Source organism: Bombus vancouverensis, chromosome 7 (genome assembly GCF_051014615.1).
Source record: "Bombus vancouverensis nearcticus chromosome 7, iyBomVanc1_principal, whole genome shotgun sequence".
NCBI lineage: Eukaryota > Metazoa > Arthropoda > Insecta > Hymenoptera > Apidae > Bombus > Bombus vancouverensis.
This window is the reverse complement of record NC_134917.1, coordinates 16,983,509-17,000,181: the sequence shown is the minus strand read 5'-3', so window position 1 is coordinate 17,000,181 and position 16,673 is coordinate 16,983,509. Positions and strand designations below refer to the sequence as shown.

Genomic DNA, 16,673 nt, shown 5'->3' with positions numbered 1-16,673 from the left:
TAGGATTTAGGAGGAGTTGATATGCAAGAATTTACTGCAAGAGTCAATAAGATCAGAGAGGCTGTTGTAACTGTGACAAGATCTCTAAATTCTATACCATTGAACGGCGATGATTACGAAATGTTTTCGAGTCAAGAAGATTGTCTGAAAAAAATCAGTAATGCATTAAATATTCTAAAACCGAGTATTGAAGAGATCAACACTGTTTTCGAAAATGTTGCTTCGCAATTGAGAAGAGAGCAAGCCGAACAAATTAGACGTTTGAGTGATAAATTACGGGACGAATGGATAAATGTCAACCAAAGTTACGTGGAAAGATATAATCGTTGGAATAAATGTCACGAAAAGTGGAAAGAAATTTGCAACACATGTCGAACGTTTTCCGACTGGATGGATAAAACGGAAGAGTCATTAAAAAAATTAAATTCTCTCGGCCAGAATAAAATATCAAAAACGAAGATATTTGAATTGGAGCAAGAGATCTCTAGAATGCAACGAACCATGAATAATATTAATGTTTCAAGTGCTAGTATTTTAAGTCGTGCTAGAATTGAAGATATAGTGGAACTAAGAGAAACGATTGAAACGATAAAGCGGCGTTGGCAAAATATTGTAACAGACATAAATACACGAAAAGAAAAGTATGTAAAAATGTCAATAATAATCTATATTGTTTTATCAAATAGATTGTTTATAATGTTTATGAGTTTCATGTGTTAATACACGAAATAGCAATTCAAAGTTTTTGGTATGTATGTAGTATTGAAGGCAAAGCTTTTTCTCTTACTGAGCTATTTCAGTTGTGATTTGCCTTTGGTGCTGTAGTGATCAACTCAGAATAACCTCTATGTAAATTAAGAAGCATGAATTAACTAGAATTTAAATTGTATTGTACTTACGTTTTTTTTGTATATCGATGTTTTATACATTTTAATTTTTGAAAACATCTTTTTTAAAAATTAGACCACTGTTACTTGTATATGAATAGTTTTTATACTTTTAGAATTGTATTTAATAATTATATACTTTTTTGAAGGAGTTTTGCTATGGAAAAAAAAGTGAACAATGAAGGCAGAATCTTAGAAAGCGCTCATAACATTTTAGAACAAATTAATTCTTTATTGGTGTCAGCAGCAAATCCTTCAGATGAGACCTCTTTATCAATAAGATTGTCACTAATTAAGGTAAGTTTATTTAAAATAATTAAAAGTTTTAAATTTAATTTAAGTTAAAATTAAAAAAGGCACTGTAATTATTTAACATGTTCTTAAAACATATATTAGTTTATAATTTCACTGTGCAGTTTTGTGTAAAGACTGAATTATTTATTATTTTTATAAACGGTTTAAATAAATTTTTATTATCGAATATCTGATCATAGAATATGTATCTTGAAGTAGTAGCCGTTTTAACGTTATCAAATAAATTGAAACTGAACCTAATAATATCTTCCATACCATGACTGCACAATCTACAGTGTGCCAAGACATAAATAGCAATGATCTGTGTCGCTCCTTTTACTATTAGATTAATATTCTTTACATACAATAGATTTTATAAAAAATGTTAATTTAAAATAATTACTAATCTTTAGGCCAGGCAAGAGGAACTTTTCTCCCGTAAGAGAGCATTACAGAATTTAATAAATCAAAACGGTATTCCTTCGGGAGAAGATGAATGTAATAAATTACTTGCAGATATGGATAAGGTATCATATTAAATTTATTTGAAATACATTAAATCGAAATATTATGTGTCGTAAAATTGTAAACGATTATAATTTAAGTAATTTACTTAAAAATTAATTTTCTAGGCTAACACAAGCCTTTCCAGTCACCGTGAATATGTCGAAAATAAACTTGCATCTCTTAAAAAATATATTTGTACCTTGGATAATGTTATGACGTGGGTTATGGAAACCAGAACGAGAATTAATATATCCCGAGAATTATCCCAACAAGAACGAGCCGAAATTATTAATAACGTTATGGTAAGTGTGAAAGTATGTATTTAATGCAATGCAAAATTTTATGCAGAAAATAAATTAAGAACATTTTATATTGTAGACTAAGGTCGAAGACCGAGAAATGGAAGTAAAAGATGTATTAGAGAATTATACTAATTTAGAAAAAGAATGCGAGTCTGCGAAACAGCCTATTTCTGTAGAATTACAAGTAAGTAGAATAATTTATATTATAGTAAATTTAATATAATTTTCTTCAAAAAGTATAAATTGTAATAAATTTTCACTCACCAAATTGTTTGTCTGCTTCAAAATTCGTATTATATCTGCATAAAAGATTTACTATTTAAATATTTAAATATTTCGTTACGACGAAGTACCAACTATGTAAAAAGTAATTGTTACTATGTTCATACTTTTAATTCTGTAGAACAATTGAAGTTTAGAAGATGGCGTTCTGACAAATCAGTTTTCGAACTAACGGTCTGGCGTGCGGGCAGACCGTGCGTTAATAATTTTTATTTTCAACTTTGTGTTCTGTTTCGTGTTCAGTTTTGTTCTACCACTTGTGTCTTTAATAGGAGAAGTTGAAAAAGCTAAGAGAAGATTGGCAGTTTGTAAAGAACAATGGAGAATCATCGAGTCATGAGGTCAAAACTACAGTGGCAGCTGGACCGGCGTCACAAGGAATCGGTGAGTCTTTTACATTTAGATCGTTAAAACGAAGAAATTATCTTATAAATGTAATTTTTCCGACGATATCGGCGTAAATACAATGTTTTTAACGACTAGTATTAGCTAATGTCGATGTTAATTGCATGATTCGTCATATCGTATCGCGCTTCATATTCTATGCGCGGGAAAGGAGTTCAATTTGAATTTGATGTTATCTAGTTTTAGCGTTTGCCGTAAGGTGGAGTATTATTCGATACAATAGAATCAGACTTGGTACATGGAATACGAAATATGTTTGTTAATTCTCAACCACTATTTAATTCAACATTTTTATTTCGACCGTATTTAAACATCTTTACAATTTACTTGTCTAAAATAAGCATGTATCTACTTTTTCCTAGCCTCTAAGTGTTTGAAACTAAAGCAGATGTGAAACATCTTTTAAATGTAACGTTCTTTCAAATTTAAATTTTAGATATGGAATGTTATTAGTTAAACGGTATATCCGAAGTGCATCTCGCAAACACGTAACAGGTTTCTTTATGTCGGCAATTTGTAGAGAAAGTAGTCGCGTGCAGTTGGCCTTTAAAAATTCAATAGCAATGAAAGCCGTTCTAACTCTTGCTAACAGTGTGCCTTTGCGACTGTTGGAGGATTTTCCGAGGAAGCTGGCAACTGAACAATAAATAGTACGTTTAGTCGGTCCGGTAAGCGTGGCCACATATCACTTCCACTCCATCCCGTACAACGATATATATCCGCCACGTTAAGTGCAGTCTTTTCACCGAGTAGCGGGACTCCCTTTTTTTTACTTTCGTCCCTCGATCGATGTATGCATTCAGAATCGTCAACGGCGATAAATTACGCCGTGTCGTCGTCCTTTTAATCGGGGACTCTAACGATTCGTGCTCGAATCCTTTGACAGAAAACGAATCGACGCAATAAACCTGTACGATTTTAAAGTTGCGCCATGTTTCTCGTTTATACTTTAACGAATAAATAATCACAAAAATTCCAACTCGATCCGTACTTAGGCATTGATCGTTGGATCTAATCGTCGTTTTAATTGTCGCTATATGCGTCTTTGAAGGAAACCGTGTTATCGTTAACAAAAGTACTGGAAAAGTATATTTAGGAAAATGAAACAACGTTAAAGGTATATCGCAGAGAACATTACGTAAAGTACATTTTCATTTTAAGATAAAAAGAAGGAAAAAGGAACGAGTACATAATCCGCAAACAGTACTGAGAAATGTTGCTAGTAGTGTCGTCTTTTAATTAGAGGCCGATTTCCAAACGAGATTGCGAGATTTGGGCCGAGTTAATGCACGTTAGAATCGTTAAAACTTCTCGTTGTTACTAAAAGGCTTTAAGCCCTCGTCGGGTACGGGACCATTAACCAGCTGAATTAAAATTTTACAGCAGTGCGCATGATTCAGATTCGCGTTGAATTTAATCGCGGCGGGTTCAGGAAGGAAGAACGTGAGTTTGTTGATCCAAAAGCGGAGAGCTTAACGGAAAGGTCGACGGTTTGTAGTATAAGCGCGATCGTCGGGCCGCATAATGAGCGGATAAGCCGCCTAATGTAGTCGTGGTAGAACACCACCAGGCTGAAGATAGCTAAGGCTTCGTTATTCTCTGTTCTTCTTCGTTCTCTGTTTCCAACGCTTCCTTCCTCCATTGTCTTTCGCCTCTGTCAGACCTTTCGGTGTTACATCCAGATGAAATCAAGCTCGTTTGACTAAAGTTTGGGGGCCTACAAAAGGATTAAGCTGGCGCTTTTGATCCATGTTCTGGAATAATATTATTTTTATTATTCTCTTTTATATCCTGTGTCCCTCGCTAATCGTTTTAGTATCTTTTCCATTCTGTCGCCATCGGGAATGTTCGAGTTCGATGTAAATGGAAATTCATACGGTTCATAGTCGTTGGGAGTTGGGAGTTCATTGATTTGATACGTAAGAGAGGATAAGCGAGTTCTTCTTGTGCCCGATCGATTAGGAAAAAAATCTAGGCGGTCTGTTTTTATGTTTCCCTAAGGAATGCAGAGAAGGGATACGTTCATGCTGCCTTTCCCTTATCGAATCACTCCCAGAGGTTCGCCTCTTATCGTGATCAAATGCGTGACATTAGTCGACCGAGTCTCTGGTTTGTTACGATTACTCTGTTCTTATAGAACAGAGTAAAGTAGTCTCTTGAATAATTTTTTAGAAGAAATAAGACAAGGGGAGTGGAATATAGTAAGAAAATAATATGCGTGACAACATCTGACAAATTCAGCAATGTATTAGCGAATATCGATGCAGCCAAAAATGCTAGAAATTTAAGGATCCGTCGTTAATCGATAAACATTCGGATGTTCGTTAATTCGTGCGTCAGTGAGTAACCGAGCGAATCGTAGTACGTCATGTAGTACGTAGTAGACGCAGACAGTACATGAGAAAATAAAGCTGATTAACCGAATGAGCTTTTGGTAGCTTTTGCGCGACATAATATTTAGCAGTCTCGCGACGTAAAAACGGATTGCAGGTTGATTCGAGCTGACGCGATTAGCGGGATATATTGCGAGCCGTGATCACGTTAACGGTGAATTACGCCGATCCCAGAAAAGCTGCTCTCGACTAGCCTAGCGCGTGTACGTCGACGAAGAGGAACGGATGTTCACCTGAACAAACTCGTTCCTCGTTAGCGAGAGAGCTCATTAAGACTTTCATGTTCCTGTGGTCACGTTTTTTGCCTAGAGTAGCAACATGGATCGAAAAGGGTAAAAAAAGAGAAGAAACGCACGAAACTTTCGCCCTACAGAACGCCTTTTAGCATCCGTCGTTAACGCGAGAGATGTTTAATCTTTTGTTCCTCTTGTTCTTTTATTTGTTTATTACGGTGGAAACGTAAATTCGCCGAATATATGGATTTTCTAGCGCATTAGAAGTTAAACGTTTCGTTCGTATCGCACACGATAATTTACGATTAACGCAAATATAAAATATCGTACGGCGAAAGTTGTAGACATAGATCATCGCGCGACGATATTTCTCTCTTTATATACGCGATAGCGAATCGAACTCGGACAATTCGTAGGATCGTGTTTCTGCTGTACGCGGCGCGTTAGTGGCGGCAATAAAAAATACAGATAAAATTTTCCAGCGCGACCGTGGACACGTACGGATGAGAAATATCGGATGTTGTGCCGTTGTGCTGACACAGGGATTGTACTGTATGACGCTGTGCTAATTGCAGCAGGCTGTTGTACGAGAGACAGCTTTTTATGCGGCGACTGGTAATGACATCCGCCCTGTGCAGCTGACCCTCTATTATTTCTCACCGGTGCTGCTTTCCTATCGAACAAAATCCTCTTGGCAGGAGAACGCGCGTATTTATCTTGCCCCGAATTTCGAATTTCGCATATCAAAGCGCGCATTCAGCCCTTTTCATCATAAATGCCGTCACCGCCGCCCCACTCCACCTCTACTCTCTGCCAATAATTCCTTCAAACTCTCCGCCGAATAATGAATCTCGAGATGAAAATCGCTTTTCGACGTGCACCGAATTATAGCGTTCTTTGTGCCGCGCGATTATTCCATGGAATTTGCTTTCGCGCAAACTCGCCACTGCCAGAGTGTCTTTCGGCCGCGAGCAGAAAAACACGATATCGTTGAACACGCTTTATTTTTTCGATAATTCAAAGATTTCTAACGCTGACCGAATATAATCAAAGGATCGTTTCGCTTATTCGTGGAGGCTTGGAGCGTTCGAAGGAAAAGACAAGAGCGATGTTTCGAACATTTCTCAGCGAATCTTCCTCCAACTTGGAGACTAAATTTTTCGTTCGATTTCAATCAATATAAGCAACGTGTTCGAAGAAAGTAAAGTAGACGAGGGAAGTTCGCAGGGATTTACGTGGAAAATAAGAAGAAGGGCACTTCTCCGGGATCTAATAAGAGTCAGCTTAGCCGTGAAATTTTATTGTACTACGAAAAAGCTTCCAACGCTGATGGGGTGGTTTCGTCGTGCCATACGTTACTGGCACGCATGAATGCTCGTAGGATAGGTCTGTGGGTGGTGCGTAATATAGGACAGTGGTGGTGTATATAATCCCACTGGGTACATAGGTTGTAGAGAACGAATGACGAGGGGTGGACGGATGAGTGAAATAATGGTTTTTTGGGGCCTGCGTTAGACGCTGAAATATGTAACTCGATGGTGACCACGCATTACCGGCAATGAGATTTTGTATTAAAGGCTAATGTGGCAATTGTTATTTAAATTTTCGTTTCCAAGTTGTTTTTTTTTTCGGTATCGATTCGCTGCATTAACTCTCATTCACTCACGTACTCGCCGGTCTCATACGAGAATTTCGTGAAATATCTGGCAAAAGGTAGATATTTCGGTTAAAATTTTTTCGTCGTTTCCACAAACGCGCCGTATGCGAACAGCATTTTATTGTTCTTGCATTCGCGATTTTCATTCCGCGGTCTCAAAGGTAAGATGATTCGATCGAACGTATAGATATACAAATACGTTCCTTGTCTAGGTCTAGACGAAGCGAATAAATTCATTCAACCGACTGAGATACGTCGGTCTGAGAAGAGCTTTGCATTCCTCTTATATCCGTTTCCATTCTGCTCGCCAGATACGTTCGACTTCGCATTCGAGCAAGAAACTTCACTCGCAAAACGAACGCGCGCGTTCATCCAAACCGTTCTAACGTTACTTGCTAACATCTTACTTGTGCGAAAAACTTGTATATATATCAAGTTGCTGGCGGTGGTTAATATGTTTTATAAATTCGTTCGTATATAAAAATATAATTTGATTTACAAAGCTACGTATATAGATAGTAATCTACGAACGTATATACCATATACAGTAAAGCGGAATCTACTTGGAATTTAATTTTCCATAAAAAATAATCGAATAAAAAGACCAACAAGTGTAACAGAGCATAAATTACGTAGAGCCATATTACGAAGTTAATCGAAGGCGACGTCCTGTCTTCGCGTGGCTTCATTGCGTCCCAAGAATTCCTAAGAATACGTTGTTGCTAGTGACGATTATCGCTTTAGTTGTCATTCGTACTCGATAGTCGATATTTTTTATTTCATACCTTTATCGTTTTCTTAGCGTGTCTAATTGCCCCGATGTGGCAAATTTCTTCGATCGTTCGACCCGTGAGACCTTTCAGGGACGATCGAACGATCGTGCTCCGCGTCATCACAGTTTTATTTGTATGAAAGTAGCTGGCTATGTACTCGGTCGTCTCCGAGGCGACCGTCAGGTTCTTGTGCTCGAGGTTCCTCGTTAACGAGATCAAACGCTTGGCGTACAGGTGGATGATGGAGACTCCTCGAGTATCAGTACCTGTTAATTTGTCCTCGAATTGGAAAAGGGTTCTCTTTCAACCGATCGAGTGATTCACGTTCTCGAGGATACTGGAAGAACTGGACGAGAGGTACCCGGGCTTTCTTCAGCAGCTTCCTGAACAAGTCAGGCAGCGAGGTAGCTGTAGTCTCGCGGAATATTCTCTTGTTCATGAATTTGCCATCCTTCGCTTCTCGATACACCGTGTCCTCCGACGAAACGTGAGACGCGTACGGATCCGGATAATCCTCGAAGAACGCTCCGCAAGCGGTCGGCTAAAAGTATGGAAGGACAGTTACTTTCGCGCTTTCCTTCATTGACTGAAATTTTAAACTATGCTACGTAAAATATTCTTGTCGCGAACGTCAAGGATCTACTTATCGTTTTACCGCGAATGTCTATGCAATTGCATATTTCAATTCCAGCGTGATCTAAGTAAAGATTTATCAGACATCGATAACGAACACTATCTTTAAATTTTATAAATTGGAAGTGGAAGAAACGGTAACAGAATATTCCATAGGTTCCAAGAAATTTCCAAAACATTCCAAGAAATAGCGACGAAAGTGGATCGTCCAAATTCTCTTTTCTAACAACTATGTGAAAAGACACCTTTCTACAACGTAAATTGATCGAACAAAATTGCAAACGAAACATACAAAATACGATTAAGTTGTCCGAAGTGTTTTGCCCCTCGTTGCTTTTTATCTCGACTTCTCGGTCAGATTTTTTGCTTGTTTTCTGTTTTCCCTATTTTCTAACCTTTCTCGCGACGAAGAGCACGCGCGGATCTATAGAGTTACTGACGCTTAGCCGTTCATTCATACGCCACACCGAACTCCCACCACCCGGTTATTCTTTCACCCTCTCTTATCGCAATTCATTAGTGAATCGTCAAGAGCTTCACAAACAGCGAACGTAGACCCTCATTAACGTAATTTCAATGATAATAACGCTTCCACGATTTTAAATGCGTTTATCGTTGTGTTTGCCCCGGACAATGATCGTGACTCCGTGCGCGGAATTACGTGCAAATGCGATATATTTCGTCCCACTCCACAGGAATTCTGGTCATAACATTCTAAGGTTAAGTATAACAATTTCACAATTGCCCCATGTATTATTATCTTCTTTTAATCGACGCTTCATACACGATTTTCTTTATTCGTTTAAAGCCATTCCCGACCATTTTTCCATCTTACCTGCGATTTTAATTCCAATTCGGCATCGTCGACTCTTCGTAAAATCTATTTTCTGTTACGAAAAATGTTCACGCCGAACGTACGCGTCGACGCTTCTCGTTTGTTCGAAACTCGAACATCCCTTTCTTCTTCGTCTTTCCTGCCACGTTCCTTCGCAAGTTCCGCGTCCGATTTCTTCGAAAAATCATCCGAGTCCGATGTCCAACTTCGAGAAAGTGCGAATCGTGTCCCAACGGGGATGATCCTCGCGTTAAGTCGAGTATTTTCGGGTCGGAATTAGTGCAACGAGATAGGAGTGGCGATTGCATCGTGCGGATCCGTTAGAGAGCTGTAACAATTAGCGGCGCCGACGGAGAAGAAGGACGGTTGGTTTCTCCAGTTTCGTCCTGGTCGAAGCTGTCTAAGCCGTGTTCATTACTGTACCGACGATCGGGCTGCTCGACGATGAAGAGGGCGGGAGAGGGAGATAGAGGGGCGACAGGGGCACACGGACAGAGTTAGGGGTGGTTTAAGCGAGCGTAGCCACGGCGGTCAGGCTTGTAATCTGACGGTGGTAGGTCGTTCGGTTGGTCGGGGTAAAACGGTCCATTAAGACCGGGTAGCAGTTAGTGGTCATGCTATAGGAAGCAGCCAGCTTACCAATGCCAGCCGTGGTTCATCCCCGTAAGGGCCGTTAACCGGGGTCAGCCCTGGGGCTGATTTCACCTTCGCGGAACTTGGATTTCGTTTGACCGCGTCCCGTTTTCCCTTGTTTTCCGCAAACAGAACGATGCATCATGCTGCCCTTCCGTTCTATCCGTGATCAATTGTAACTCATTCTCCGCGTCTCCAAGGGATGTATTTGTCTTCCGTGAACTGGAACGATCGGAGGGTTCCCGGTGTTATCTTTGACCAGCGTGCAATGGAATGCTAGATATCGTTGGTCGGGTCAAGTTTGTTTGTTCTTATTTGGAAAAAATCATTAATCTACGACTTTTGTAGATGGTGCGAATTATTACTTTTCGCATCGTTTAAAGTCACGCGTTTTTAGGATCGTTGTACGTAAAATTGTATACCACACGAAAGATTAAATCGGTTAAACGTTAGTTTCGTAAAGTGTATCCAATATGGGAATCACGTAGCAACGTTTATAAGCGCTGGTCCATAGAAGGTTATACTCGAATAATTGATACAACGCCACGAGGAATTTTAACACTGACGTCTGTAATATCAAAACGTATTCGAAAGAGTCGATATATTGTGATAGGTCCGGTTCCTGACAAACCCTACAGTTAGACCTTGTCTAGCGATAAACCAGACTTATTGATCGTATTATTGGACCGATTAACGAAACACGTAGACTAGTTAACACTTTCACGCGCGGTTCTTACACGTGTACGCGTACCCAGGAAAGTTTAGCCGCGGTGTAACTTGAGCGCGAGCTGGGCATCAAGTTGACGATGTTATCGGTATGGTACGTGCTCGAGCAAATTACCGTGCACGTATATGTGTTACGTACACACCGTGTCTAGTGTGTCTACGGTCTTGCGTACGGATATCCGAGCCGCGCGTGGAGGACGGGTAAGCAGAAGTTACCAATGCAGAGGGACGAGCCCCCTTAAACGCGCGCCGACTCGGGGGTGGTTTTGCCTTTACGAACAAAAGTTTGATTACTGTTTTCACTGCGGGACTGCCGCGCAAGTGTAATACGACGTCCAAACCCGATACATTCTCGAGTCGTTACTTCGTCGATGTTAGAATTCGCGTGGTTCTTGCTTAACTTTCTCGTCGAGCTCGGTCTGTACGTGAAATAATTCGCGGCGTGTAAGGCTTCGTTTTATCGGCCCTTCGTAGGTATTCATTCGCGTACCCGCCAGGGGAATTTTCTTCGAAAGAAATCACTTTCGGTCGTAGTTGGTACGTCCTTTTACGACTCTGATAGTAGTCTTTCGTCCGTCTCTTTGAAAACGTAGCGCTGAAAGGGAAGAAAGGAAAGAGAGGGAAGATCGGAAGGGAAAGGAGAGAAAGTCGTTGAGGGACTGATAGTTGGATTTGTCAAGCGTACGAGGCTTTCTTGCAAGTCTATGGTTTAGACAGCGAAGGTTGGAGAACGCGATTGTACGAACGAAACGATTGGCTCGAGAACATCTCCACGATAAATCGAGAGTAGACTCAACGCGAAAGTTTCGCCAACGGTAATTTTATTACGTGTAAGTTCGTAAACCTGGGAATATCGTAGCATACAGACGCTTAGTATACGTACAGTATATACTTAGTATACGGACAACGATAATTTTATTACGCGTAAGTTCGCAAGATCTGGGAATATACCGATATACAGAGAATTTGAAACATACTCGCGCAAGCGTTTCTCCGTGACGAAGGTCCACCATGATAGTCGACGTCGTTACACGGACGATGACTTTTTCATAGCGGCGTTTAAAGGACGTATAACGCGTCATCCTGGTGGTGTTCCTCGATTTCCTTCCATCCATCGAAGCAGAAGTAGAAGACACCGTGGTGGACGTAGCGTTCGAGTCGTTAAATCGTCGCAGCAATTTAATAATGTCACGATGCTAACTTTGGACTTAGGAACAGACTGATCTTTGACGCTCGTTAAGGTGGCGTTCGTAATAACTTTTATAGCTTCCGGTGGACGTTAATGTCGTTATAACGCGAAGACACAACTAGCTCTAGCTTCGTCGTTTCGTGTCCGAGCAACGCGAGCTTGAATTGATCACGACGTCCGATCGCGAGTCCTCGCCTCGCCATTTTATCGAGGAATGCGTTCACGATCCTCGAGAATTGCGTTCGTTTAATCTTTCGCTGAAATTTATTTCCTCTCGATCCTCTCCGGTCGCATAGTTTCCTTTTCGTATCCAAACCTTGGGACGTAATTAATTCGCTACGCTCGTGTCCGTCTACGGAACTTTGCGCGGCAAGTTTCTCGAGGGGATGGAAAAGGATATTTCCCGAAGAGCATCGGGTTAGAGGGAAACTTTGATTTGACTTGCACGCGACCACTTTCGCACGAGTCTACGGTTAAGCTAGGACCTGTTTCGTCATCGAACAGGTAGCGATTGCACGAAATTAGAATTCTTGTCTGCGGTCGAGGTCGGCGCTCCAACTTCTCTTTGAAAGTACGTAATTATTCGGGATGATCGTGGCCAACTTCCTTCCTTTTCCAACATCCGATCTGTGCATATTTCTTTAAACTTTTAACTTAGATTATCCGTTCGATTTTATCTTATCGTCGATTATCAACCACTTGGGATTAACAACTGGATAAACGGAAATTTCATATAAATCAGGTCAAGAGTATTTGTTTTCGGACGAGGATATCGGAATCTTGTTACGAGTAATCGAAATATTAATCGCGTAATTTGCAAATATCGTTTATCTTTCGCCTTTGGACGAGAGACCGTCGAAAGCATCGAGGCGTAGTTGCTTCTAATTTTTGAACGAGGGTTTCGTCGTCGGATTTCGCGACGTTCCCCGGCAAAAGTTGGCGCGATTGTACGCGGAGAGGAGAGGCGAGGACGGCGCCGGGGGAATAATACGCGAGCGTTCCAGAATCCAGAGTTTCGCACGGAGGGAACAATGGACAAGATTAATGGGAAATGGCGTGAGCGCGGAGCCAGTTCCGAGGATCCTAACACAAGCATAACGAGAGGTCGGTCTTGCATAATCTGTCTTGCGGTGTTGCTGGGAAGCATCGCGACGCCGGATTATTGGAACATTTATGGCAGAGAATTTGATATCACGGTCGGATCTTCGAAATCGCTTTGGAAAATCCACCAGTCGGCCGTATTTCATTCACGTCGCAGGAATTTTTGGGTCTAAATGCTGACCGATATCGTAGCCAGAGCTATGATTTACGCGGTCCGTGATTTAATCCGTGCTTCGAGAGCACTCGCGAAATAAAACAGGGATTTAATTAAAAGCGCTTGTAACGCGTTGATCTTTTTCTTTTTGCTTGCCCGATAAAAAAGATAGCTGCCACGAATTAATTTGTAAACGCGTTTAACGCGAGACGAGCGTGTATTTCTTTTTTCTGTATTGTCGAGAGGAAATGAAAGTAGCACGCAGGAATAATCTTCGAGCTGTTGTAGCTCGGAGGCATTCCTTTTTTAAATCTTGTCCGAGTAATCACGCGTGCTTCGGTCGAGATTAAAAACCAACGTACGGATATTAGCTAACCGCCCATCAGCGGCTGTAAATCGAAGAACGCTTCGCATTTCCCGGGTTCGTCCGGTTTGTCCAGCCTTTGTTCGATGTAGCGCGCGATCGTATTGCTCCTCCTTACGCGTTTCGTTTGTGTTGTGGAAAATGCACTACCGAAAAAAGAAAAAAAGAAAGGAAAAAAGAGAAAAGGGTTTGGACTTCCCATTTAGTTTGCTCCGGTCGTAAGAATCACGGAAATCTCACGAGATTGACGTACGTTTTATCCGCACGGTTGAAACCCATTTGTCGATATCGATAGCGGCGGTGGTCCGCTCTAAATTCAATTCAGCCCGCAAATCGAGAATTCTAATAGACGGCTATAATTTTGCCGCGGATCGTCGATCGTTTTCCGTCGCTCTTCGTTCGGCATTTAAAAATCAGGTCGAGATAAATTGATTTGCAGAAAAGCAACCGACGAAAATAAAAAAACGGAAGAAAAACTAAGAGCAGGAAGAGCGGGAAGAATCGAAAGTAAAAAAGACGGTAGCAATTTTTCGTAGCGTGTTGGTTTATTCGAGGACGTATTCGAGGGACGCATCACGGTTCCTACACTTACGACAAGCCATAGAATAGGATATTGAAAAATCCCCGTCTTACACTGACACGCTACCGCTCTCCTCTCGTCTCCTCGTTCTTTCCTTTTCGCTTCTCGTCCGCTACCAGCCGAGGATGAATGCGTGCGAGGGTGCCACGAATGGTAGCAGGTGCGCCGCGTGAATTTATCGCGGCGAAGGAGCTCGACTTATGAGCGCTGCTTGTGATTCGAGTCGACCAAGAAGTTCGCTCCACGCTCGGCCAGTGATCGATAATCTTTCAGCTTGGAACTGACAGTACCGAGACGTCCTTCCTTTTCGTCGATCGATTTTTGGCGATTCTTCGTCGCCACAATTACGATACTTTTCGCTAAACTTAGACCCCATTTGCTCCCACAAAATGGTACCATAAAAAATCGTCTTCCAGATATTAAAAAGGAAGAGTTATCCAATAAAAGAATAAATTAAAGATAACAGAAGGAAATTGTCTTAGAGTTTGGACGTACGCGGATCGGATAGTTAGCATTCGTTTGGCTAACTAAGAAGGATCGCTTCGTTCAATCGGTTGTCGAACTTGACGTACGAAATGCGCGTATCATAACGCGATATATTCTTGGCCCAAAAAGCGTTCTCGATATTGGCACGGTTATGCGAGGGAAGAAGGTAAAGGTGAGACGTTGGAAACATTTGAAATCAGTGCGTTCCCCGGGGACACCTCGTAAATCGTGCGCCCCGTTGTTGGCGCCTTTCCACGTGCCACCCCCTGGTTCTTTGCCTCTCTACATCTTGCTGCTTTCTCTTCGTGCCTTGAATCCTATCTCTGTTTTTCTTCTTTTCTCTCTTCGTCTCTCTTACGCACGAAATCCAGGGAAATCCGAGAAAAATCGCGTTATCGCTAACCCGTGAAACAGAAGCCGTAACAGAAAGGACGACTTTAGAACGCTCGGGGACAAAGTATTCTTCCACAGCCAGTAGTACTATCGCGACTTTCATATTTTTTTCTCTTCTCCTTTTCGTTATAATCTTCCCGTCTGTTTTTCATTAACCGGTGGATTTTTGTAGCGATATCCGAAGTACGACGGTCATTTCTCGCGGAATTATCGACGACGATGGAAGTCGGATGACGACGTTGATAATTCTTTTCTCGAATCTTTCTCTTTCTCGATGCCAATTTCGTTTGTTTGCTCTCGAAACGAGCTATATTTGAAAGCTGTTCACGATCGTAACACCATGGTACGCTCTTTTTCCCCCCTAGAAAATGTATCGTTTCCTTTTAAGGGAATAGCATAACTTTAGAACGTCGCAACGTTCTTTACGAAGCGTAAGCCTGTGGTGTTTTCAGTTTTTCCTCCGATATTTTCCATTTTCGGTAACTTCCGAACGAGAGATTCGGCTTTTAACGCTGCTGAATTATTTTCACTTCGATGTCTCGTTGGCTGCTCTCTGTGTCACGATAGAAAAGTTCTTCTTCATCAGGGAAAAGCTTTGCCACGGTTCTCGCGCCGTAGATTACAATGCTCGTGCACCGTGTTCTCTTCCTTTTCCTTTTTTTCTAGTTCTTATCGCGCTTTAGCTTTCTCGTCATCTTCATTCGCGTACAGTAGATTTTTCCACGCAAGCGATCCCAATATTTGAGGAATATATAAACACGTCGAACGAATAAAAAATAGAAAATTTGAGAAAAAATAGCAAATGAATATTTTGCTTCCGTTGTATGCTTCTTTTCTCGCAATGCGTTCGGTGACGTGTGTGTGCTCGCGGAGTAATTTCGATGGCCGCGGTACGTCCGCTGTTTTGCAAATATTGATCGTGAAAAAATAGTCGGTGTCTCCGATACGAAGACAGCTGCAACAGGGCGGCATGCAATCGAATTTCTCATCGAGAAATCGCGTGATCTGGGTCGAGCGTATATCGTTGTTACCGTAGAATATTGGCGATTGTTCGATACAAATTCAACCTCCGTTTGCCTAGCGTTGTCACTGAAAGAAAAGAAGAGAAAAAATGGTCGGGAGAACGAAAGCAACCACTGGTTAAAGTCATCGAGAAGAAGCTTCGATATTTGGTCTCTTCGAACAGAAAATTGCATATCGCTGCTGGGTTGATCGAACGAGCCTCGATCAGGCAGATTAACGCATTCCCCTCTCGTTCCTGGTGATAACCAAAAAAGCAGAACTTTTACTCTTCTCGTAAAAATAGATGGAACGATTGTTACAATTCGGGCAGATACAGAAAAATTCTACGTTCGACTAAATCGACTTCGTGCGAGTTTTAACAGCGTTGTCCGAGAATCGTAGCAAACTTGAATTGGATTCGAGTTCCGTGGCAACGTAGGATACGGTGGGTTATAATTCACGCGTATCGCATGCATAAGCGGCGTTGTTGTCACCAAGGTTGAAACGAACGGGCAACGCCAGACGACGTCGATCCCGTTAATCGACTGTAGGCACTTTGCTCCGACTGGGACGATTTCCGCTAGAAACGCTTCGCAAATTGAGTTCGTCACGGTCCGGCGAATTAACCTCTAATAGTCTGTTCTCGAGAATGGAATTAATTATTTCGGCTTCAGGTCGTTGATATTAAATGCGCCGATTAACATTCTGATATAACGGCGACCAGTTACGTCAATTTCGTCTGTTCTGCGCGTTAAAGTTGCCAGATGGCCCATCGCTTCCTATCACGCCCAAGTTGCGATTATTGGGCACTTGTTTCGCACGTTTCTTCGTGTTTAGGCGGATC

At 41.5% G+C, this 16,673-nt stretch overlaps 1 protein-coding gene across 7 annotated transcripts in view; it reads left to right on the top strand.

Annotated features, from left to right (window-relative positions):
- The window catches only part of LOC117155449 (dystrophin, isoforms A/C/F/G/H), a 437,811-nt gene that overhangs the window by 22,637 nt on the left and 398,501 nt on the right, over nucleotides 1-16,673 (top strand). For all 7 annotated transcript variants that reach the window (XM_033331460.2, XM_033331413.2, XM_033331467.2 and 4 more), the window contains 6 exons: nucleotides 4-641; nucleotides 1,037-1,184; nucleotides 1,595-1,708; nucleotides 1,814-1,990; nucleotides 2,067-2,174; nucleotides 2,545-2,656. In XM_033331460.2, the coding sequence (XP_033187351.2) occupies nucleotides 4-641; nucleotides 1,037-1,184; nucleotides 1,595-1,708; nucleotides 1,814-1,990; nucleotides 2,067-2,174; nucleotides 2,545-2,656 (1,297 nt within the window). The remainder of the gene's footprint in view (nucleotides 1-3; nucleotides 642-1,036; nucleotides 1,185-1,594; nucleotides 1,709-1,813; nucleotides 1,991-2,066; nucleotides 2,175-2,544; nucleotides 2,657-16,673) is intronic.